Below are 23,330 nucleotides of genomic sequence, written 5' to 3' on the forward strand. Positions count from 1 at the left end.
CCTATGTTGCTGTTTAGAACCACTGGCACCAAGGGTGATGTGAGCACTGAGATAGCAAAGGAGAAGTCACCCCAGGCCACATGCAGGATGACCTGAGCACCCCTTCACTTGGCTAAGCTAAAAAGAGCTTCTTTTAAACAAGTGACCTTAACCATTCTTGAAAATAACAAGGAAGAAGAAAAGGGGGTTAAAGTGCAAGCTAAAAGAGAAAAGACCCAAGAAGACAAGCCTACCTTCAAAAAAGAAGAGGTAAATATCATTGAGAAATAACCTGATCATAAAGCAACAGACAGCAGCATTCCATGACATTTCTGGTCTGTTGGGCTCAAAATTATAACCTCTAGTCCAGTGTTTTTCAAGCCATGACTTATGATTCATTGAATGGTGAAATCAACTCAGAACATCTTGAAATTAATTAATGTGTCAATTGGCATTTAAAAAAATGAAGTAGCATGGAAAATATCAGAGGGCATTGTAGGCAGTAAATATTGCACGTGTAGCCTGAAGAAGGGTGGAAATAGTGTGTGGGGGTGATGAGGGAGTGTCCAAAAGCCTCCAAACATTTATAAACATGTGATATAAATTTTCCTTATTGTGGATCACAGTCAAAAGCTTGAAAATCACTGCTCTGATGAGTCCCTCCCGCTTTCTACTCTTCTCAGTGCTATTCTTTTTTCCTGGCGCCATTCTACTTTCACTTCAATCATGAAATATTTCCAACTGGCTTTGATTAATAATTGAACTTTTCAAAGGAAAAACACCCCCACACATCTCAGTAGAAAATTTGATGAGCTGAAGATGATATTTGATTCTCAAAAAGAAAAGGTTGGCAAAATGTTTTGCATTGCATTTCCGAGGCACACACAGGTGCTAGTGCCAGGGTGTTTGACTGTAGGTAAGTAAGCGAGTCAGTGGGCCAGAGACCGCTGCAGAGGGAACGTTACTCAGAATGCCACATCAGAGAGCCTGACCTTGTTTTAGCCATGGTGCTTCTGTTAGCCCCAAATAATCCTAAAAATTCTGACACTCTAATGAATTCCAAGTACTTGAACAGGCTAAAACTAAGCTATCAAAGGTAAGAAGACCTAAATTAGTTTGCCCATAGGACTGGATTGTAGCTATTGATGGCCAATTCAGATGGACTCTTACTACATTTCTCTGCCCATATATAATCAAGAAACAGAAATTTCTGTATTTAGAAAATAGATAACCAGATAAAATGGGGTGGTTATTTTCTTAAACATGTTTTTCATAAGATTCAAGTAAAAAGTACAGGACCCTTAGTTCATCTTATATTTATTTTACTTAAGATATATGTTCCTGCCTGCTTCCAGTAGAACTTGTGATGGCTTGGGAATGAAAACTGGGTGTGAACACTGCCCACTTAAAGGAAGGAGAAAGCAGTAATGTTAAGAACTGAAAACTGAATTTGGCTCAAGAGAGGCAGCTGAGGAAATAGTTGAATATGTCGGGAAAAACTGTTCTCATTTTGTAACAGAAGAACACCTACACATTCATCTACAAAAAATGAAAGTTACTTGGAACTAAACTCAAACAGAAATGTCCCACATGGGTTCTTCTGTAAAGCTCGTGTTTCATGGTGAATACGTTTAAGTACAGAGAGAAGAGGGCATGAAATCAGAGCTCAGAGATTAAGTTTGCATGGGGAAAGGATCGCTGAGAAGGCACTGGTTGGATTCTGTATTTAAATTTCAATTCAGTTCACTAAGACATGATTTGCTTTTAGTGACCAAGGCATCCTATGTCTATGTATTGTGTCCTTGAGCTGGAAGGGGCTCCACAGCAGTCACCCACATCATCCTTTGGCCTCTTTGTAGATAAGGCCCAAGGTCAATGATGTCCCTGATATGATGATTTCAGACCTGCCCCTTTCCCAGTTTGCCCTACAGCACATCCCAGTTTTGGATTCTTTTTTCCAGATTAGTTATTCAACCCAAGCTAACAGCAGCAACAAAAAAAAAAATCTATCATTCCTGGTTGAAGATTACATATATAAATTACTAGCTGAAGGATGATTTCTCCCCCTCTCCAGCTAATTGTGTGGTTGCCTTATGTAGACAACTTTAAATCATATTTTACATGATTTAGCCATTTTCAACACCCTCCTCCTTTTCTTCTTCCTTTGGGGTTCCAGAAAGAAAGCCTTTCCTTCCAAGGAGCTTTGTAGGATCTGGTCAGCTACAAGTAAACACAAACATCACATGAGCCTTCTTAGAAAAAACATTTCCAGAAGTCACTCGAATACAAAAAACCTTCCCATTGCAACCTTCTGTGGTGGTGGATCAAAGATGATCACCAGCCTTGGAACTTAACTGAGCTTTCTTTTCCTCCTCTCCCACTATAAAATTGCCTATTTTTAGTTCTTCACCCAGACCTCTCTTTTTCTATTTGTGTTTGTTTTTTGTTTTTATTTTTGTTTTTCCCCTGGCCTCTAACAGAAAAGCAGTTTCCAGTGGAGTTATTCATATAATATTGAAACTGATACTCATACCATATAGGCCAATCCTTCCCTAATGTTGGTGTGCATGCAAATCACCTGGAATTGTAATTGTATGATATGCACAATCTGACTCCATGGGACTGAGCTTCCTGGTGAGGTCCGTGTTGCCTGTGGACCACTTCAGGAGCATAAACATCCATGGGACAGACATTCGACCCAGAAAGGGGATTAAGTCTTCTGAATCTAACAAATAGTGCATTAATCCTGATTAGAAAACTATAATTTGTACCAGTACTTGTTGCTATTCTGGAATCAAATAATGCAAACCAATATACTACAGAGATGACAGCTCTGTCCTTTTGGATTTGCTCACTTGGCCTTTTGAGCATCTGTCTGGCACAAGGTATGGCACAGGAATCCACACACCCATGTGTTTATCCCATTTGACATCCCAAATATCCAGTTTTATCCAAAGGAGCCCATTAGGCCAGAGCCTTGCATGTGATAATGTTACCTGCATCTAAGCACATTAACTCTTTCAGAGTACTTGGCTGCATAAGAATCCATCAGCACAGATTTTCTGCAGGGTAACACTCTGACCTGTCTGATTTAGTGCTTCTCTCAAGGGGCTCAGAATCCCATGAGCTTGAGTTGAATCTGCTATAGAATCTAATCCACTCCTTAAAATAAAACTTAAAGGCATTATGAAGTTAACTTTATTCAGTTCCCAGAAAAAGACAATAATTTGCAAACTCAAATTATCTCTATTACATTGGGAATTTTTCTAAAGAAGTCTTCCAAAGAGAAAATAAGCATGTCATCCACCCTGATGTCAGTGAAGGCAGAGCTTGAAAAAAAAGGGGGGATTTTTCTTCTGTTAGACATGTATTGTTTTAAAAATCTATTTTACACACATTTTTGGTCAGTAAATCAGATAATGCATTTTGGGAGAGAAAGGAAATAACTCAGACAAGAGTAGATCTTGGCTGCCCCTGCCTGCCCAATGAATACTGACTCATTATTGGTCAGGAACAGCCACTGAGGAGCTGCAGTCAAGCTGTAGGGCAGGCCAGGGGCTTCCTTCCCTTCTCTGTAACCTCTCATAACAAACGAGGAGCCAAGAGGGAAATGACAGGATTAAAGAATTAGGAAGCAATCATCTAGCCCAACCATCTCTTTTTAGGTAACATCCCAGAGAAGCTAGGTGACAATCAAAGTAACATAGTACTTTGTTGACATCACTGGAACTAAGACTCAGGTTTCCAGATTTGCAGGCAAAGCGCTCAGAACAGCACAGCTACAGTCCCCCTCTCCAGCAAGTCCGAGGGATGGCCTTGGGATATACCCCTCGGAGAGAGACTACAGTCTGAACTAATTAGGGCAACATAGTAGTAAACGGTCCATCTGTAGTAACTTAATCAAATAACGTCCAAAGAAGGCAATCAGGCAAAGGGCTTTTGAAGGCTCATCAGTAAAGAGAAAAAAAAAAAGAGTACTCTTCTTAGTAAAACAAGCACTTCAGGAATAAATTTCAGAGGGTATCTACAGACTCGCTGGAAAGAGGTGAGTGGTCAGGAGACCATCCTGGGCAGCACCTGAAGCCCTAAGTCCTTAGGCCCTATCCTTCCTTGGCAGGTTTTTTTAGAATGTTGGTGCTTTAACAGTTTGACTTGAAAAGACCAGTAGTGAACCTCCCTGTTTTCACACTTACCTTTAAAGCATGGGTGAGATGATACCGGTAAAATAATGTGAACCTTCAAGAAAGCTCTCTAAATTCAGTTCTGAAATAAGCTGTCTCATTTAGCGTGAGGAACTCGTAGCACAAAACTGATAAAAGAAATCTATTGCCGCTCTCCATGTATCTCCTTCCTGTCTCCCCCAACAATCACAAAACCACTTCTGGAAATTAAATTTTTATCTGCAGTAGTAGCCCTGGAATTTTTCCTATTTCCATTGTAACATTAGTGGTTTAAGTGACCACAAACATGGTCCCCAGGCCTCTGGGTCATCCCCCTAAAAGTAGGGCTATTATATCTTTTGTCCTCAGGACCCTCGTTATCATTTGATTAAAATACAAGGGTGCTTTTCCTCTAACTTCTGCCAAAATTACGTTGGCAGATCTGGCCAGCTTGGGAGGTTCCCTCTTCTTTCCTCCTCAACACATTCATGTCCTTCTCAAAGACACACATTTCATCCAAGGATAAAAACTGTCTGAGCAACCTGGCCTTTCCCCCCCATAAGTCCGCCCTGATCATCATTCTTCCCTGGGGAAGCTGCAAACAGCTACTTTTAAGTGCAGTTTCCAGAAATGATAGTTGACAAATAGTAACATCTCTACAGCTCTTGAAATAAGACCTCAGTGAAATCAGAGATGATCTTGATTTCCTCAGATTGGGGTCAAGGTGTCTGTTCAGGGGCTAAGGACCACAGCTCACGCTGAGAATTTCCTCTGACCCCAGCTCTACCACATCGTTCTCCAGGGGTTTGTGTTACTTCCGAGTTTTCTGGCTTCCTAATAATTTGGGATCTCATTTGGTGATACCAAAACCTAATGAGATTTTTATCATGATGTTTCTTCCTGATGTGTACTGTTGGTTAGATCAAAGATGAGAAGATTAAAAAGGACAAAGAGCCCAAAGAAGTTAAGAGCCTCTTGGATGGAAAGAAGGGATTTACAGAAGTGAAGTCACAGAATGGAGAATTCATGACCCACAAACTCAAACACACCGAGAATACTTTCAGGTAAGAAGCAGGGATTATTTAACAATGACTGTGTTCACATGTGGGAAAAAAAAAACCAGTCTCCCCATCCTGTGCCTCCAGACAGAAACGTGCTAAGCAGGCCACATAGTTCTGTGGTGAAGTCATTGGCCATTGTCTTAGAGATACCCAGTCAGCAGGTCAGGCTATCAATCACTAACAAAACGAACAGTCATTGCTCAGACAGGGTTTAATCTGCTTTTTCCCATTATTTAACAAGGCAGGTCCTGCTTGGTGTCCCTGTTTGTCCCCAACTTAATATACTCCTGTAAGATCAGTTTATTAGGAAACATGACTGAGGTTCATATCATTGATTCATTCTCTGTATGATCCAGCCAACTTCCTAAGAGAAGCTTCTTAGTATCATTTTCAAGAATCGTAAATAAATGGTGCATAAAAGTAAGATTGTTCTGTGGCCAAATACTTGGGAAATAACAGGCTAAACAGATAATCATATCAAGTTAATCAGATCTCTCTACCTCAGGACTTTGAGAGCACATGCTGTTCACTGGCACTCGGAATCTCTAAGAGGGAGAAAGAAGGCACAGGGCTAGGGTTCCATTTAACACACTTTGGAAAACCCTCTTGCACATCTTCAGCGTCCTCTCCTCACCCCACCCCCACCCCCCATCATGTTGAATATCTGGGCAGTTAGAAGAGTACATGCAGGTAAATCCTCACGTCTAGATACACTGAATACTGAGAACTCCCCACCAATTTTGCAGAAGGACTCAAGTTGCAGAAGCCTGCCATAGACACCTGGGTACGTGGTTCTCAGTGCCCGCTTCCTGCACGCACCCTGCTCCCAACTGCTTGCACCAAATTCCAACCTCTGTTAGGTCACTGGCTGCTGTGCCAGATTTTCTGGAAAAGAATCTTGGGTCCCTGAAACATAGATTCCCATGAGGTTGTTCTTTGGCAGTAGCCTTGCCTGTAGACTGTTTTTCTGAACACTCCAGATAAGAAAGTCCCTAAGCAGTTGTTGTGTAGAAGCTGGACATCCTCCTTACAACAAAGCCTTTGTAACATTCAGAAACAAGCAGAGCTTTTAGAGCTACTGGACGTTTTTGGCTTCTCAAAGAAGCTAAGATGGGCAAATATAATTGCCCCCAAATAATTCTGCTATGCAAAAATTTGAGCAGAAACCTAGTCATATTCACCCAAAGGAGAGCCTAAAGCATGTATATGGAAGAAAAAGTGTGCATGAAAAGCCTACGTAAACTGTGTAGGAGTAACAAGTGTCGAACCTATAGATGTTACTTGGGATTGGCAAGAAAGTAGATTTTAAGTAGACAATTAAGAATTTGTTAGGGGTTCATAGAAAAATCTAGAAATCCAATTGATGTAGGCTGGTAAACTGAGACCAAACCTTGCTGAAGTGCTAGTAGTTTAAGATTTTAAAGTCCTTGAGCAGTGTCAGGTTCATGCAAAATATCCAGTGAATATTACCTAACCATGTTATTTTGAAAGTTTAAAATATGTTTTGTTGGTATGAGTACGTTTTTGTTAAGAGAAATAATGCCTAAAAAATCTGTCAGTGGTGAGAAGTTTGGTTAACAATTAGCAAACTTGCTAACCAGCCTTAGTCAAAGCTCACATTAATAATTAACAAGCCCATTGTGTGGAAATCCAGAGAGCTGGGTAATTTCACAGAGAAAAGTCACAAGGGATGGCAACAGTTTGGGCACTGAGAGCCTTGAATGGACTCTTGCCTGAAGTTTTCCATCTATGGGCAGAAAATACGACACAAATAAGCTGCCACCATATTATTAGTTTCTTTTTAGCTGCCAACATATGTTTAGTTTTAGTTTCACTTAGATTTCGATGTTGATAGATGCAGAGATGCCTGGTTTTGCTCCATATAGTTATAAAGTGAGGAGTTGAACAGGGATAAGAGCTTCTATTTAGATTAGCCCAGTGCCTGCTGACCTAACTGAACATAAGCTGTGTTATTCATGGTGAAAGCTCTGATGTTCATCTTGACATGCACCTAAGGAAGCCAAGGAGAGGGGAAAGAACTTTCTGGAAGAAATGTCCATGTTAGAGGTACCCTAATGCCAAGGGTGTGCAACATATCTGAGCAGAGGTGATGTGGACAAAATTCTTAACGCCTGTTTTGAACATAGCTTCTTATGTTTGACTTAATTACTGCCTCCTTTGATACCTGTTTTCTTATAACTAGATTTTCTCTAAAACATGATATAAAAATCTCAATTCAGTGAGGAAGTGATAGAGATAGCAGATTATACCACAGGTTTTATAGAAAATATAAAGCAAGGATCTGTTTTGCTTTCTATTTTTTTAAGCATGGGAATTAAGGTTTTTTCTAATTACAAGGAAAAAAAGAACTCATTATAAAACATTCCGAAAACAGAAGTACAAAAATAAGCACCCACCACCCAAAGACAACCACTCTTAACATTTTTTCCAGAAATTTTCTATGTATACTAAAAGTAGACACACATATATACATAAAGAATGCGTAAGTATAAATATATATTTTGTAATTGATACTTGCATCGTACATAACAATATATCACAACTACCTTTCTATACCAATGAATATAAGCTTACAATTAACGATATTAGAGTATTCCACCAGAGGTGTGTGTCGTGATTTATTTAACCAGTCTCACCGATGGACGTTTGATTGTCCAAAATGAAGACTGAGCGACACCTAGTGGAATCCAGAGAAGTTTCTACAGGCTTGTGTTCTCCCAGTCCATCTCTTGTGAACGAACGTGATGAACACAAAGAACAAATTCATTTCTGAAAATGGAAAGACCTTTAATTAACTGATGGAGGAGATGTCCTCTTTGAAGTCACATATCTGTGAACCTATAGGGCCCTGAAAGGGCGGTCTCAAGTTTTAAGAGACTTGTTTGAGTTCAAAATAATTCATATTTAACTGTCAAGAACCTAGAACAACATTAAAAATTTTAAACCTAAACCCTTGGTAAGAAATACATTTACATCATGACCCAGTACATATCTACATATATATTTATGACTAAACAAACATGTCAAGAAATGTTTCCCCTTGCTCTGTGCAAAGCACTCTGATGTTTTCTCTTTCACTTTTTAAAATGCTGGTTACAATCCACCAGATTGATTTTCTGACCTGCAGCTTTAAATGCATTGTCCTGAAGGACAGTATATTCAGAACTATCTCAGTATTTAAAAAGCATGAGATATAACAAATATTGGTAATTGTATGATCTTGAGCTCATTTTCTGTTTTCTTCTTTCCCTTACTCCATAGCTAGAAATGGTACCATTTTCAACATGGAATAAATGATTCACTAGACAGTGGTAATTCAACTGTTCCTTTGACAGAAATGTTGTAAATGGGCTACCCATGTTCGTATGTAGTTAAGAATGACCTTAAGACCTGTTAGTATTTAGGGAGCAGACAAGCTGTATCCTTGTCTCTTAGTTAAGGACTACCTATAATTAGACACACTTTTAAGCTCACCACTAAATTCTCCTAAATAAAGCCCCAGGAGGACCCAACTTACATGAATTCGGCCCAGTGAAAAACACAGGGTTCTGCTGAAGTTCTGCTGAGAATACAAGTATGTTTTGAAGACAATTACCAAAAGTATAACTTCATTAGAAAGCAAATGTATTAAAGGAGCTCAGGGTCAGTAAGCACTACTGATCTCTTTCTTTTTATTTGATTCATGTAAAACATTAAGAATACCACTTCTGCAGTGAAAGCGTAATAAATGAAGTGAAAACCGTAAATAAAGACTCTAGGGATAGTATTCTGTCTGGAGTCTTAACATGTTCCCAATTTTACAGTGAAATCCATGTGGGTCCTCCTTAATCTCAAAAGAAAAATCCAACATAGTTTCAGTTTTAGTCCTTACTTATAAAAAGCCTACCCATTTTCTTCCTGTTTTATAAGCTTAGCCACCTGATGAAGCATTGCTTCTGCTCAGGCATGGAAGGTAGCTAGATCAAGACTGTAGAAATTATTGAGATTGAAAAGTAGGAAACCTTCCTCACAGACTGTCCAGTCCTCAAAGTATGAGGTAAAAGGAAGGAGCTAACATGTTCTATTTCAGTTGATTTATTATTTTGTAACAAACCAAGTTTAACTTCAGATACGATTATAGTGGAGTGAAAAGAAGAGTCCATTTGCAGAGAAACATTAGAACTTGGTCGTGGCTCAGCCACTTTCTCAATACCAAAAGTTAGGGCAAACTATTTTCTTTCTTGCCTCTGGTTTCCTTTTTCATAAAATGGGAATAATAAACCAGCTTGCCAAGTTCCCAGTTATTGTGACTGTTACATGAGCTAATGAATATGAAAAGGGTCTGTAAAGCATAAAGAAAGATATCTAAGTAACAATGCTAACTACATCATATCAGAGCTAATTTAGTGATTTGAGGTGGCAATGAGGAATATTCCAGTTGTGTCGGAACACACAGATTGAAGCCATATGCAGTCGTTAAGAACTTTCTTGGAGCAGCTCTGGAGCACTAGACATATATTACTGTATTCAGCTCTGAATCAAGAGGCAAAGGGTTATTTCATCTGCTAGGTATCACCTGCTAGAGTCCAGTTCAAAATAAAGTTGTGGACAAATGGGTTTATTTTAGTGCCTACCTTTGACTCAGCCATCTTTCCTATCTCCAGTGGCTGGTCTGTCTTCCCTCCTGACACATGATTCTAGGCAGATCCAAAATAACCAGTAACTTATGGATTAGGAGTGATTCTAGTAGAAATATTTTGGACTATATGCCATCCTTTCTAATAACAACTAATAGTTATAGATAGTATATAAAATTAATATTTACTTAATATGTAATCTAATGGGATCCAAAGAATGTCCCACTGAAGTAAATAGTGCTTGCCTTTTTTCCAATGATATGGCATGAATTGTGGATTTTTTAAATATTATGGTAAAAAAAAAATAACACAAAATTTACCATCTTAATTATTTTTAAGTATACAGTTCAGTGGTGTTAAGTACAATCACATTGTTAGGCACTTTTTCATCTTGCAAATCCAAAACTGTGTATGCCTTTAACAACTCCCCATTCTCCTCTCCTTCAGGCCCTGGGAACCACCATTCTACTTCCTGTTTCTAGGAATTTGACTACTTTAGAGAACGTTGTATAAGTGAAATTACACAGTATTTGTCTTTTTGTGTCTGTCATATGTCCCTTAGCAAAATATCCTCAAGTTTCATCCATGTTGTAGTGGGTGTCAAAATGTCCTTACTGGTTAAGGCTGAATGACATTCCGTTATATGGATATATCACATTTAGTTTATTCATTCATTCCTTGGCTATTCATTCATTCCTGCTGTGCACAAGGGTGTGCAAATATCTCTCCAAGATCCTGCTTTCAATTCTCTTGGATAATCCCCAGAAGTGGGGTTGCTGGATCATATAGTACGTTTATTATTAATTTTTTGAGTACCCTCTGTACTGTTTTCCATAGCAGTTGCACCACTTTAAGATCCCACCAACAGTGTCGATTCGTCCCATTGCACAGTTGAGGAAACCAAGGGAAGTGGCAGAGAGGTTCCTGGGACTCCGGGCGGGCTTCCAGCCCGCAGGTCCACCTGCCCTGCCTCCTGCGCAGGCTGCGGGAGGTCCAGCTGCTCTGTATTCCCCGCAGCCGCGCGGGAGCGAAGGCCAGCGAGGCCCGGGAGGCGGAGGGCGCCCCGCAGGTGGAAGCCGGCCGGCGCCTGGAGGAGCTTCGCCGCCGCCGCGGGGAAACCGAGAGCGAAGAGTTCGAGAAGCTCAAGCAGAAGCAGCAGGAGGCGGCCTTGGAGCTGGAGGAGCTGAAGAAAAAGAGGGAGGAGCGAAAGAAGGTCCTGGAGGAGGAAGAGCAGAGGAGGAAGCAGGAGGAAGCCGAGCGCAAAGTCAGAGAGGAGGTAAGGGGCGCGCGGGCCGCCGGCCCCCGCACCTCGCCCGGTCCCGGACCCGCGGGCGCCCCGCCCGCCCCGCGGATCCTCCTCCCTGGGGAAATGCCCAGTTCTTGGGAGCATGGACTCTAACAAATACATTTTAAGAATAATAAACTTACTCTGCGTTGGGCATGGTTCTGAAGCTCATATACATACTAATTCATCCAATTTTTGTAAGAACTCTCTGCTGTGAGTTGCCTTATCCCCATTTTTCAGATGAGGAAACAGGCACAGAGAGGTTTTTTGTGTGTGTGTGTGTGTGTGTGTAATTTTCCCTAGGTCCCATGTGCCTTAACCCATTCCCCTCTGCTGCCACTCACCAAAGAACAGGTAGCGGCTGAGGAGGGGGGAAAGTCTGCAGGTAAGAAGAACCAAGAGTCACGTGACAGTTGTTTTTTGATATTTGAGGTTTTTATCGAGAAGATTTTTTTAATGGTTTTCCTTTTTTAATGAAAGACTGAGTAGACTAGTAGGAGGAAGGTCGTCATAAGCAGGAATAGCATCTGCTTTGCTCATTACTGAAAACCCAGCATCCAACACAGTGCCAGGCATGTAGCAAGAGCCCAATAATTAGGAACAGATGAAATTGTTCCATCTTTTAAGACAGAACTAAAAACAACAGATAAAGTTACAAGAAGACAAATTTTGAAACTGACAAAGTGCTTACCCACCTGCAACTTATATTGCTGCAGTTTACAAGGTGCATTCTTTTATCCTGTGGTACATTATTATTCATTTTATGGGCAAAAAAAATGACAGTCATATTGCCCCATGACTTGTGTGAAGTTCCTTGACTAATAAGCAGTAGAATCAGCATTGGGACCTAGTTTCTCCAACTCAGCCTTAAGCTTTTCCTGCTAATCTTAGCAGACAGTGGTCTTTCATCATTCAAAATGTGCAGAAAGACTTTAGATGACTCTCTCACATGTACCCTGCACAACAGTGCCCTGAACTGTGTGGAAAGCTCGGATAAATTATAGCAGGATCTCATCCACCTGCAGCTATCAATGAGCCAATGACCTTTGGCAGGGAAGTAATTGAGATGCTGGTGCTTTAGAATCAAACGCACTGGGCCTATGTCCTAACTGCCTCTTGCAGGCTGGGACCTTGGCATGCCTGGGATGATCTAAGACATCTTTTCCTTATCTCTGAAATAATGTCTGCTTAATGTCGGGATTAAATAGATGATTAAATAGATCGTTGTATCACAGTGCCTGGTACACGATAGGTGCTCAGGATGTGGTACTTAAAATTATTGTTTCATTGTTACTTCTGTTATTTAGAAGAGCAGAGTTATCAGTTGAAGGCAGAAGAGAAACAGGAACTCTTAGAACTGAATGGGACCTAGGAAATTATTTAGTCTAACCTTCTACCAAACAGTGTTTGAGTCCTTTTGAGCTGCTGTGACAAATTGCCATAGCCTGGATGGCTTATAAACAACAGAAATTCCTCACTGTTTTGGAGACTGGGGAGTCCAAGATCAAGGCAGCAGCAAACCCCATGTGTGGGGAGACCCTGCTTCCCAGCAGCATTCTCACTACTCCTTCACTTGGCAGAGGGTTGAGAGAGCTCTCTGGGGCCTCTTTAAAGGGGACACTGATGCCATCATGAAAGCTTCTGTCTCATGGCCTAATCACCTCCCAAAGGCCCCACCTCCTGATACTATCACTTTGGAGGAAGGATTTCAACATATGAATTTGGGGGAGACACAAACATTTGGTCTATAACACACAGGATCCTTCTGCAACATCCTCTAACAGATAAACTTCCAGTCTTTGCTTGAGAACATTCAGTCTGAAAACCAAAACAGATTCCACAGGTCTCTTAGGAAATCATTCATCAAGGATTATGCATCTTGATCAGAGCTCTGAATTTTTTGCCTGAGAAAGAAGATAGGGGAGAGTCCTCTAGACCGGGAATGAGGGCGCAGAGAGGTTAATGAGATGGATTGTAAACATTTTCTGTGATTTCACTGTCATGATGCAGTATCTACATATTTCAGGTTTGTCAAACCATCTAAAATAATCTACTCAATTGAGGCAGGGACACCATAACATCATCTTGTACAACTTGGTGAATACAATACCATAGATTTATATAATTTTGTACCTACATTATTTCATTTGTCTGCACACTCTCCTAGGAAGTAGGTAGAAGGGATATTTATGTCTATTTTAAATATACAGAACAGGAAGAACAGTGTTAAATGACTTAAAAGGATGGTATGATGATCGTTAACATTAGTCTAAGCATTTCACGTGGGCTTCTCATTTAGTCCTCATTAAAGTGCTATTCAGTGGGTGCTATTATTATTCCCATTTTACAGAGGACAAACTGAGACACAGAGCAGCTACATGACGTGGCCAAGGTCCCAGAGTTGGGGAGTGGTTGTGCCAGAGTGTGAATCAGGCAGTTAGACTCCCACGCTCAGATTTAGCCTCTAGTGACTGGGGAAGGGGAGCACCCAATCTAGAACCCGGATCTGCGCCTCTGGGACTAGTGTTCTTTCTCCTACAGCGCAGCACTCCTTCCTTTAGGCTTCCAGGTGATATTAAGGTCCTTGTTATTTGTACTTTCTTAGGAAGAGAAGAGGAGGCTAAAGGAGGAGATTGAAAAGCGAAGGGCAGAAGCTGCTGAGAAACGCCAGAAGATGCCAGAAGACGGCTTATCGGAGGAGAAGAAGCCATTCAAATGTTTCACTCCTAAAGGTTCATCTCTCAAGGTATTTTTTCCCCAGAAAACTTTCTTAGAATACCTCTATTGTGAGGTCCTAGCAACTTGATTTTAGCCCCACATTTAGTCACTCATTATTCAAAGCCTTGCTTCATTTATCGTTTGCCCCTTTCTCCAGCCATTTCACAGCTTCTCTTTGTTTTCAACATACGGAGAGTTGAGAAATGGAGTGGAGAAATTTATATCTGTTGTTTATTAGATGCTTTGGCATATATTAAAATGATATCCAGTGATTATCTCTAGATTTCACTGACCCATTCTCTCCAGATGCTTCTTTGCTTTGAGCAATTGAAAATGGAAACATTTTAAGTTCATAAAATGGGCAAATAAATTATAAAAACTTAAACTGCTTTTCATGCTAGCTGTTGATTTTTCCTTTGTCATTACTAACAGCAGGGCAGCTGGAAATGGTACAGGTCAAATTTGACAGCTATTATCACAGGAGGAGATGAAATGTGACTTGGATAGGGTCCCTTCCCAGGATGAATTTGGTCCTACTTGCCTTCAAGGAGCATAGCTCCTAACTGATGTAAGACGGAGTCTTTGTGATCCTGGGTGCCACTCATAGCTCAGACACTCCCAAATAAACTAGTGCTCAAACCCTCTCGTTGCAAGGCCTGTTTCAGGGGGAATTCAAACTAAGCCACAGGGGTTTTTTATTATTTCATATTTGATATGTATAATGTGTGCTATGTGCCATGAGGAAGAGAAGTACAAACAAACTTGCTGCTCCTATGGCACTAATATAACTCATTGCCCCAGGGGAATGCAAAAATTATGAAATGGAAAAAAAAAATTCCAAAGGTAATCAAATGCAGACTACCAGTACAGTGAGATCTCAGAATGGAGCAAAATGGGTAGAGAGAAACTTTGTGGAGTGGGTGAGCTTTATTTTTATGGACATTAAAATTTGGATTTCGTAAAAATTTCCTGTATCACAAAATATTCTTCTTTTATTTCAACCATTTCACAATATAAAATTCACCCTTCACTTGAGGGCTGTTTGAAAAACATGGGCTGCATCTGGCCCGTGGGCCATAGTTTGCAGACTCTGCTCTAGAAGAAAGAGCAGAAAGGCAAAAAACCCCGCTCAGAGCAGGCTATTCTGTGCAGCCACTGGAGACCATCCTGTCCCCACTCCGGGTCCTTTTGTTTCTGGCTCGTCAATAATCAGAGAAAACCATGTTCTCTCTTTCTGCCTTCCTTAAAATCCCACCCAAGCCAAGCTTTCTGTGAATAGTCTTGGTGACATGAAAAAAATAGTAGTTCTGTAGACTTCCAATTTCTACTCTTCTTTTCAGGAGAAACTACAGCTCATTGTTCTCCCCTCTTCAAATATCTTCTTTCCAGTTTTCCAGCTTACTCCTCCGGTCTCTCCCTCACCCAGACTCCTGGCCCCCATTTCATCTAGCATTCCCAGGAAACCATTTTTCTCTTCCCTTGGCTAAAGCGAGGCATGTGTGCGCAATCCAAGTAGATAGATATAAAAGAAACAAAACATTTTAATTTCTGTATACCAGAGACACGTTTTCAGGAACAGTCCATCACTCTTCTCCATAGTATGTGGAGAAGAACTTGCTAGAGCTCCAGTTCAAGATCCTACAATTGAATTCCTAGAGCTGTTGATACTCTTGGCCCTGCAACTTTTATAAATGGTCCTAAGTTAACATTGTAGAATTCAGTGGGAGGAATAACATTTGACAAAATATTATCAACTAGTGTATTTTGCTAATTTCCCATGACTTCCATTCCTTGTCTAGGAAATTCTGAACCTGGTTTCTCATTGTTAAATGATGTTAGTAGTGAATGATTTTTCTTACATTATACATGCCAAGAAAAAAAATTTAAGTCAGTTAAACCTAAAATTTTTTTTTTATTATTGTTGTTTCATGTTTTGGTGGTGGAGGGGGTGTGGAATAAGGGACAGCCAATTTTCAAAAAACGAATAGTACGCTTTTATCCCCCGAGTTTTATTGGGACAACACTGCCACCTCTTGGTCTTCAGGAGAACTATTTTCCCTCATTAATTTCCTAATACAGAAATTGGTTTAATTTAGAAATTCAGTACACATTGTTACATTACCTAGGGCCACTATGTTAAGGAATTTTCTAAAGGAAGTGCATCAGTAAATGGATGAGGAGTCCTGATAATGAAGTCAAACCGCATTATATTGTAACTATGAAAGGAGAAGTCGGAGTCTGAGAGGCTCTGTAATTTGGATGACTGTGATTACTGAGGTTAGCAACACGAGCCCCGAGCCAGAACTGTGGAAGTGCTACAAAGAACAAGTGTCATCTCTGCCAGCCCCTCACCGCTGTGCTCTGTCCTCCCACCACGCTAAACGTTTCCTTAGTCTTCCTTCCCTCCATTCTGCATGCATCCCCCAGTCTTCATCCATGTATTTGCTCTACTGGAAGTGTGCTTTCCCCTCTAACTCTTGCACCCCTATCTGACTTTCAGAAAGTCATGTATAAATCTATGTAAACTATAAAACTCAGCTCAAACATTAAAATTACTGAAGGCCTTCTCCAACCCCCCAGATAGTCACGTATCCTAGAGCCACAGCATGTTTTTCTTATGTTCAATATGGTACCTGCCATTGAATTTTAAGTATTTTATTTGTATGTCCTACTAATCTGTCCTATAAAATTGTGTTCTCCTTGATAAATGGGATGCTGTCTTAAACACTATGTTCAACTTTATATAGAAGGTGTGTCTATATACACATATATATATATAATTATTGGCTGGTTGTTTAGCTGATAGGCGGATGGATGGATGGATGGATGATTAATATTAAAAGTGCCAGTGCATCAAGTGGTTTCAACATACTTCACCTTATTCAACTGAGAACTTTTTCTCCAAAAATGCACTTTTAAGTTTCTATGAAAATCAGAAAAATAAGATTTAAGACCCTTTACATCCCATAAACTCAGTGCTACCTATAAGCACATATTTGCAAAGTTTTATTTTTAATGAGTTTGCTTTTATCATTGTAAGAAGTCATGAAAGAATAAAGGACCCTCACTAACATCTGTAAGTGTTCTTCAACGGATATTCCAGCTGGAGCATGTTTTCCAAAAAGCCTAAGGGTATTTACAGTCCACAAGCCCCAGGTCAGTCCAGGCCAGAAAGAGCCGCTGACATGTCAGAAGCAGAAGACTAAAGGGAGACACTCAACCACACTAGCCTAGGGCAACTAGGGCCTAGTACCTTTTTTGGCTGCCCTGAACAGGGCCAAAACAGACCCCTTCGGCACGTGTGTGCTTTGGCACAAGTAATCAAATACAAAGAAGGTTTTACTATTTGCTGATTTTGCTACGTGATGGATGGCAAAGGATATTTCCAGCCTGGAATTGGGTTTCATGAGGCATCAACAAATATTTGCTGACTTATAAAGAACACCTGATTTGAGTGATATAGTTTCAGTAAACTACAGTGTTTGAGTTAGTAGCTTTGGTTGTAGCAAAAAGAAGTTCCAAGCTTTAGAAAGAAAAATAATTAAGACTACTGAACTGCCCATTTCATATATATCCATCACGGTCTTTCTGGGCTTATTTCCTTAATTCCCCCTTGAGCTAACAGGGACTTTATGGGAGTCCTTGGCTGTTACTGATGAGCTATACCCCAATCTCAACCCACCACCACCCCCATCTCCCACATGCAGGGCAAATTAAGTTCAACAATAGGCTTGACAGCTTACAAGAGGAAATCAGGCTAAGCAGTAAGTGAACAGTTCGCAGCTCCTGGTTATCTTTCTTATTTGATCCTATTACATATCAAATATATAGTTAAAACATTGTGGGATATTTTTGTTAAACAAATAACATGGTACACCTGTACTCCTTTAAATAGGTCCTTAAGGGTAACAGCATGTGTTTTTGAAAACATTGTTGTCTTGAAGTGTAATTATTTTACCACTGATTTACATTATTTCAGAGGCATCTTTATTCCATTTAGGTCTGGTCTGTAATTTGCCATCAAAACTTTATATTTTTCCACACTTCGTCTCTCATCTGCCAATCCTGCATTCATTCTCCAGATCTCACTGTCAAAATACCTTACAGGTCCTCTCTAGCAGAGCTGCTGTGCCCAGCACCCTAATGCCCGTTAGACACTCTTTGGTGCTTTTATTCACCAGGTTCAAGGGAGATAGTGGCATGGGCTGACAAACATTGTTTATAAGCTGAAAATATTAATTGGATTTTTCTTTGAATTCCTAGATAGAAGAGCGAGCAGAATTTTTGAATAAGTCTGTGCAGAAAAGGTAAATATGGTTGATTGTTCAATTGATACTCATCAGCCATTACATGTATGGAAGGATTCTCTCTTGTATTTTCATGTATGCGTGTATGTGTGTTTATTCACTTAGCAGTGGTGTCAAACCTACTCATCAAGCAGCAGTCGTCTCCAAGATTGACAGCAGGCTGGAGCAATATACCAGTGCAATTGAGGTGAGAGATGTCCTGAGTTATGGTCAAACGGAAATAGACTCTGATTATAGGGATGATCATAGAAACACTTAGGACAATAGTCAAGTCCAATCATCACATTAGTGTGTTAGAATATTAGTGATACATTTTTACACACTTTGAACTATTGAGAAGAATAGTAATAAATTATAGGAGATTTTTGAACAAATTGTTTACTGCTTTCAGCCTGAATTTTCTTTAATGAAGATGCCACTCTTTTAATGAACAAGTTTATTGGTATTTAACTATTATTTGTATGTTCATAAAGATATCTTCAGTACACTTAATTCCTTATAAAATGTATTCCCATATGCAGTTTAAACAGGTCCCTTGCAACCTTGGTTAATCCTCCTTTGTCTATGTAAACTTTTGTTATCAAGCAAAAGTACTAGTATAAGTTAATATAAAGGTGATAACCAGCCTGAGATTAATCATCATCAATTTCAAGTTGATTGTTTTGTACTTGAAGGCTGTACTTTTATGCTTCTGTCTATGCCATTTTTTTCCATCAAATTGACTTATGAGTTCTACTCTATTTGGAAATAATGTATATTTCCAAGTACCAAAGCACTAAAAATGTAGGGTGCCACTGATCAAGGTATGATCCTGTTTTTTCTCCTTTTGTAGACTTCAGTCAATAGTTTGAGCCTTCCTCTATATTATTCCACCTGCTATAAAGTAATTGGATATGTTTGATTTCCTTTTCTCCTGTCCTTTGTACAATAGAGTGGGGATACCTGTAAAATAGTTCACAAACAAATGATAAAGGAGTAAAAGAGAGCGGTCTGGTTGGCTTATCAAATGAATAGTAAGTCCTCATCCTTAAGAGGTCATTTTGACATGATTAGATGTCCACTAAAATTTGAGACAAAGGGAAGATAGTTACTCTCTGTGGTCGAATTGATCATAGCTCTAGTTAATGAAGTCACAAGATTGTGGCTTCAGAGTATACATAGCCCGGGGAGATTTTTTTTATGTGCAGGCCACTGATGGTACCACTTATCCTGGCTGACCACCTTGACAGTACATGCCACAGGCCACAAAGCAGGACCACGAGAGAGACTACATGATTCTGGGTATGCCCATCACCACTGCTGGAGAAGTATCTCAAAATCACATCTTTCATCCTTACATCCGTTCCTTCCTCCCTCCAGTATATTTTCCATGCAGGGGTCTCTCAATCTTTTAGTCTTTCAGCACATCCCTGTCCTTGGTCCTTGGCATATGCTGTCCTGATTGCATGGAATGCTTTTTCTCTTCACCTGGCCACTTCCAAGTCTTCTGTCAGATCTGAGTTTAAAGGTCACTTCCTCAGAGTAACCTTCTTTGCTCCCTTAAACTATTATTCTTTTACTGTGTGCTCTCTTGGCATGCTTTATAGCAATATATTTATCTTTCATAACACTTACCACAATGTGAAATACTTACATGACTAGTCACTAACTTTCTCTCCTATTAAAATGTAAGTCTACGAGCAGCCTCTAGAGCAGACTGTCTTGAGAAACACTGCATTCCCAGAGCCTGGCCCAGTGCTCTGCACACAGTAGGCACTTAAGAAGTATCTGTTGAAGAAATGTAGTGGAATAGCACCTTAACAATGAATGGTGTTCCACTAAAAAGCACAGTTCGTTTTTGAAAAATCCTCTGATGTTTACATTATAGTTTATTTTGAGGTACATATGTCATCAGAATGTAGTTTTACAGCAGAATTATGACTCTAATTTGTGGTGAAGGTGTTTGTCCCATGAATCTTTTAAATGATAATGTTCTGGAAGCCAAGCTCCCTGTAATTTTATGAGAACAAACTTATCAGCACCAATCCTAAAAATAATTCACGCACTTCAGGGAACAAAAACTGCAAAACCTGCAAAGCCAGCAGCCTCGGACCTTCCTGTTCCTGCTGAAGGTGTACGCAATATCAAGAGCATGTGGGAGAAAGGAAATGTGTTTTCATCCCCCACTGCCTCAGGCACACCCAATAAGGTGAGCATAGGATTTTTGTCTCTTAATTTTGGAGGTTGGATTTGTTTAGCCTTTTTTTTTTTTTTAAGGGATCACACTAGTTAGTTATAAAAGCAGTGAAGATGTATTTCTTACTTTCCTTTGCAATGACTGCAAAAGTAAGCTCAGAGAGAATGTGTTCATGAGGCTAGACTATGTACTATGCTTGGCCACAGTAGTCTAAATAAAGAGCCTTAATTAATCGCCAACCCTTGGGGTTGGGGTGGCATCAGGTGCAGGGGAAAGCTAACCAGACAACATATTCTTTAAACATCAAGTTTAAGGTTCATTTTACTCAAAATATTAAATATAACAATCAATAATTGATTAGTGTTATGTGATGGTCACATGAAATAATACTTAATAGTACTTTGAGATTGCTTTGAAGATTTTTTTCCAGGCAAAGTTTATTTTTGTCTTTAATATTGGATAACTGACTCTTTGTAGGAAACTGCCGGCTTGAAGGTGGGGGTTTCCAGCCGCATCAATGAATGGCTAACTAAAACCCCAGATGGAAACAAGTCGCCTGCTCCCAAACCTTCAGTAAGTAGCTTTTGGTTTTTTCAATTTCTTTGATCTCTCAGCTTCTAGCAGTAGAAGAAAACAAGCTGTTGATCTCCTTGCTTGGGAAAGATGGTGCTCCTGTTCTTTGCTGTCCCCACTGAATAACAGACAAAGAGATTCAGAGAGGACAGTCCCACAGCCATGATTACCCAGAAGGTAAAATGGGGTCCTGATCAGCTCTCCACCCTGAGGGTAGTCGTTAGCCAGAATGTAGAGGCAGTTCAGATTTACAGTCTTAACTCGTCTATTTGTTTAGCTTCTATTCTATTAAATTATAGCTAGGAATTTGAAAATGAAAATGTCAAATCATCTTGGCCTCCTCTCTTGTCAAGAGCACCCCAAGACTTATTCCCCAAAGAATGTGTGTGTTGGCTACTTTGCACCAATATTTTTTAATTTGCCTGATATTTGTAACTTAACACAGAAATATAGTGGTTAGTTGTTGAAATGATTGTTGTAATTTTATTTCAAAATCTCCAAGGGAAAACCATTTTTAAAAAAAAGCAGAACTTGGAAACTATAAAAACTGGTTATGAATGTTATTTTTGGAAGTCTAAAATTTTCTTAAGTGTGCCTATCTGAACATAAAAATATTATTTTAACCTTTTCATTGAATGTATATGACAATTGCCTTGCATGTATCATTATAATCAAAAACCTTATTAAGCTGCCTGCTATCTAGTGGTGAGCTTTCTCTGATAGATTGGCTTTCATACCTTTGTTGGTGAGCAAAGGAGCAGAGACTTAGCTGTCATAACCACTCCAGTCCAAAGGTACAAGAGCAGGTTCCCAAATCCTAGGCCTCTGTACCGCTGAGCATTTAATTGTACCTACTGGCTCCATATTTAATTTCCAAAGTCACTAAAGTATATCACTGTTCCAGCTTAAAAAGTGGAAATATTTCCTTACCCCTCATGGGTACAACTCCTTGTAGTCACTTAATTTTCAACCTAAGAGTCTTTGCTTACGGACTCACAGGAAGTGTAAAAATAATATAAACCCAGTTTGCAATTGGAAAGTCTTTTTATATTGAAAAGAAAATGTTTTTCCCTTTCCCAGTAGATACAGGAAAGGGAGCCTATAAAAGGAGACAGTCGAGGCAAGAAATGATATCCAAAAGGTATATGCTCTTTAGTGCTTCAAGTTTTCCCAGCACTCAGGGTGATATAAAGAGTAGAAATTATTTTTTCAATGGCAGTTTATATAGGTTTTGTGATTCCAGACCAGTAATTATTAACCTTTTTGAACTATGGACCCCTTTGAAAACCAAATGAAATCTAAAGACCTCTGCCCCAAAACATGCATATGATACAAGTCTGCAAAGTCCATGAACCCACTGAAGATCTCTCAAGGTAGCAAGGATAAAGAGAGAAAGGTTTTCTTCTTTGATAAGTATGGCAAATTGCTAAAGGAAATGATATTTTTTTCACATTTTCAGTATTTGTGATGTATTTTCAATTTCATACTTATATATTCGACCTAACACTTGACCCATACTCTCTTATTAGCAATTTAGCTGATAAGCCTATCATCATCTCTGTCACCCTAATGGGAGGGTTAAAAGATTCCTTTCAGTCATTATTACATAGGTACAACTGTGTCCAGGTTTACACAAAAAGCCCCATTTTCTGGGGCTGTGACAGCCTCCTAAAAAATGACAGGACAAAAAGGTATTACAGAGAAATTACAAAATCATTGCTTGCTTTGCCTACTATTTAGTATGTAATTTGCTAGACCATCTAGTAGCAGATGGAGAGGAAAAGGAAAGAGGAATGTGGTATTTAGTATAGTAGCGATGTCTTTTTTTCCCATTGGATTTTGTAGACTAGTGTGGTTTCTTAGGTGAAGGCCAGATTGGAGGAAAGAATATATAATTGATGTTATAAAAAGCTAGTTTGAATATATTTAATAAGCAACTTTAAGTTCTGTACACATCCTGGGGTAGACCAAGAACTGTGTCAAAGTGTGAATAGCAACATAGCAGTCTGTCTGGGAGAGGATGTGACTTGGAATCCAGCAAGGCAGAAGAGTGATTCACAGACACTATGGATCCAGGAGAATTGAGGTGATATTTCTGAACTGCAGGATCCTACGGATGCATAAAACTTATCAGGCAAAAAGTTAAGTCCAGGAAGGCAGCTTGGAATGACAGGTCAAGCAAGCCTCTTGTCCAGGGGTTTTCACACAGGTGGCCTGCAGCGAAGTTCTACATTGTGAAGCCACTGTACTTCATTTTCTTTTTTAAATTATCCTTTGAACGTATTTTTAAGGTGTAGAGTTATGCATTCTTGAATTTGTTGATTCCTTTTTCCTTGTTTTCTTACACAAAGCCTCTTCAAGGCATTTGTGTTTCCAGCCTGGCCCTTTGTGGCTTCTGTCTGAGTTTGGCACCCTTTGAACTCCGGTCAGCCTG

General features: G+C 39.7%; 1 protein-coding gene across 11 annotated transcripts in view; it reads left to right on the forward strand.

Annotated features, from left to right (window-relative positions):
- CALD1 (caldesmon 1) overlaps positions 1 to 23,330 on the forward strand; it is a 189,873-nt gene that overhangs the window by 159,134 nt on the left and 7,409 nt on the right. For 6 of the 11 annotated variants that reach the window (XM_036905563.2, XM_036905564.2, XM_057504783.1 and 3 more), the window contains 8 exons: positions 172 to 249; positions 5,061 to 5,203; positions 10,855 to 11,113; positions 13,728 to 13,868; positions 18,104 to 18,147; positions 18,253 to 18,334; positions 20,198 to 20,335; positions 20,801 to 20,896. In XM_036905563.2, the coding sequence (XP_036761458.2) occupies positions 172 to 249; positions 5,061 to 5,203; positions 10,855 to 11,113; positions 13,728 to 13,868; positions 18,104 to 18,147; positions 18,253 to 18,334; positions 20,198 to 20,335; positions 20,801 to 20,896 (981 nt within the window). The remainder of the gene's footprint in view (positions 1 to 171; positions 250 to 5,060; positions 5,204 to 10,854; positions 11,114 to 13,727; positions 13,869 to 18,103; positions 18,148 to 18,252; positions 18,335 to 20,197; positions 20,336 to 20,800; positions 20,897 to 23,330) is intronic. The other 5 variants (XM_036905570.2, XM_057504782.1, XM_036905571.2 and 2 more) reach the window with 3 other exon arrangements.

This window comes from Manis pentadactyla, chromosome 7, assembly GCF_030020395.1.
Source record: "Manis pentadactyla isolate mManPen7 chromosome 7, mManPen7.hap1, whole genome shotgun sequence".
Lineage (NCBI taxonomy): Eukaryota > Metazoa > Chordata > Mammalia > Pholidota > Manidae > Manis > Manis pentadactyla.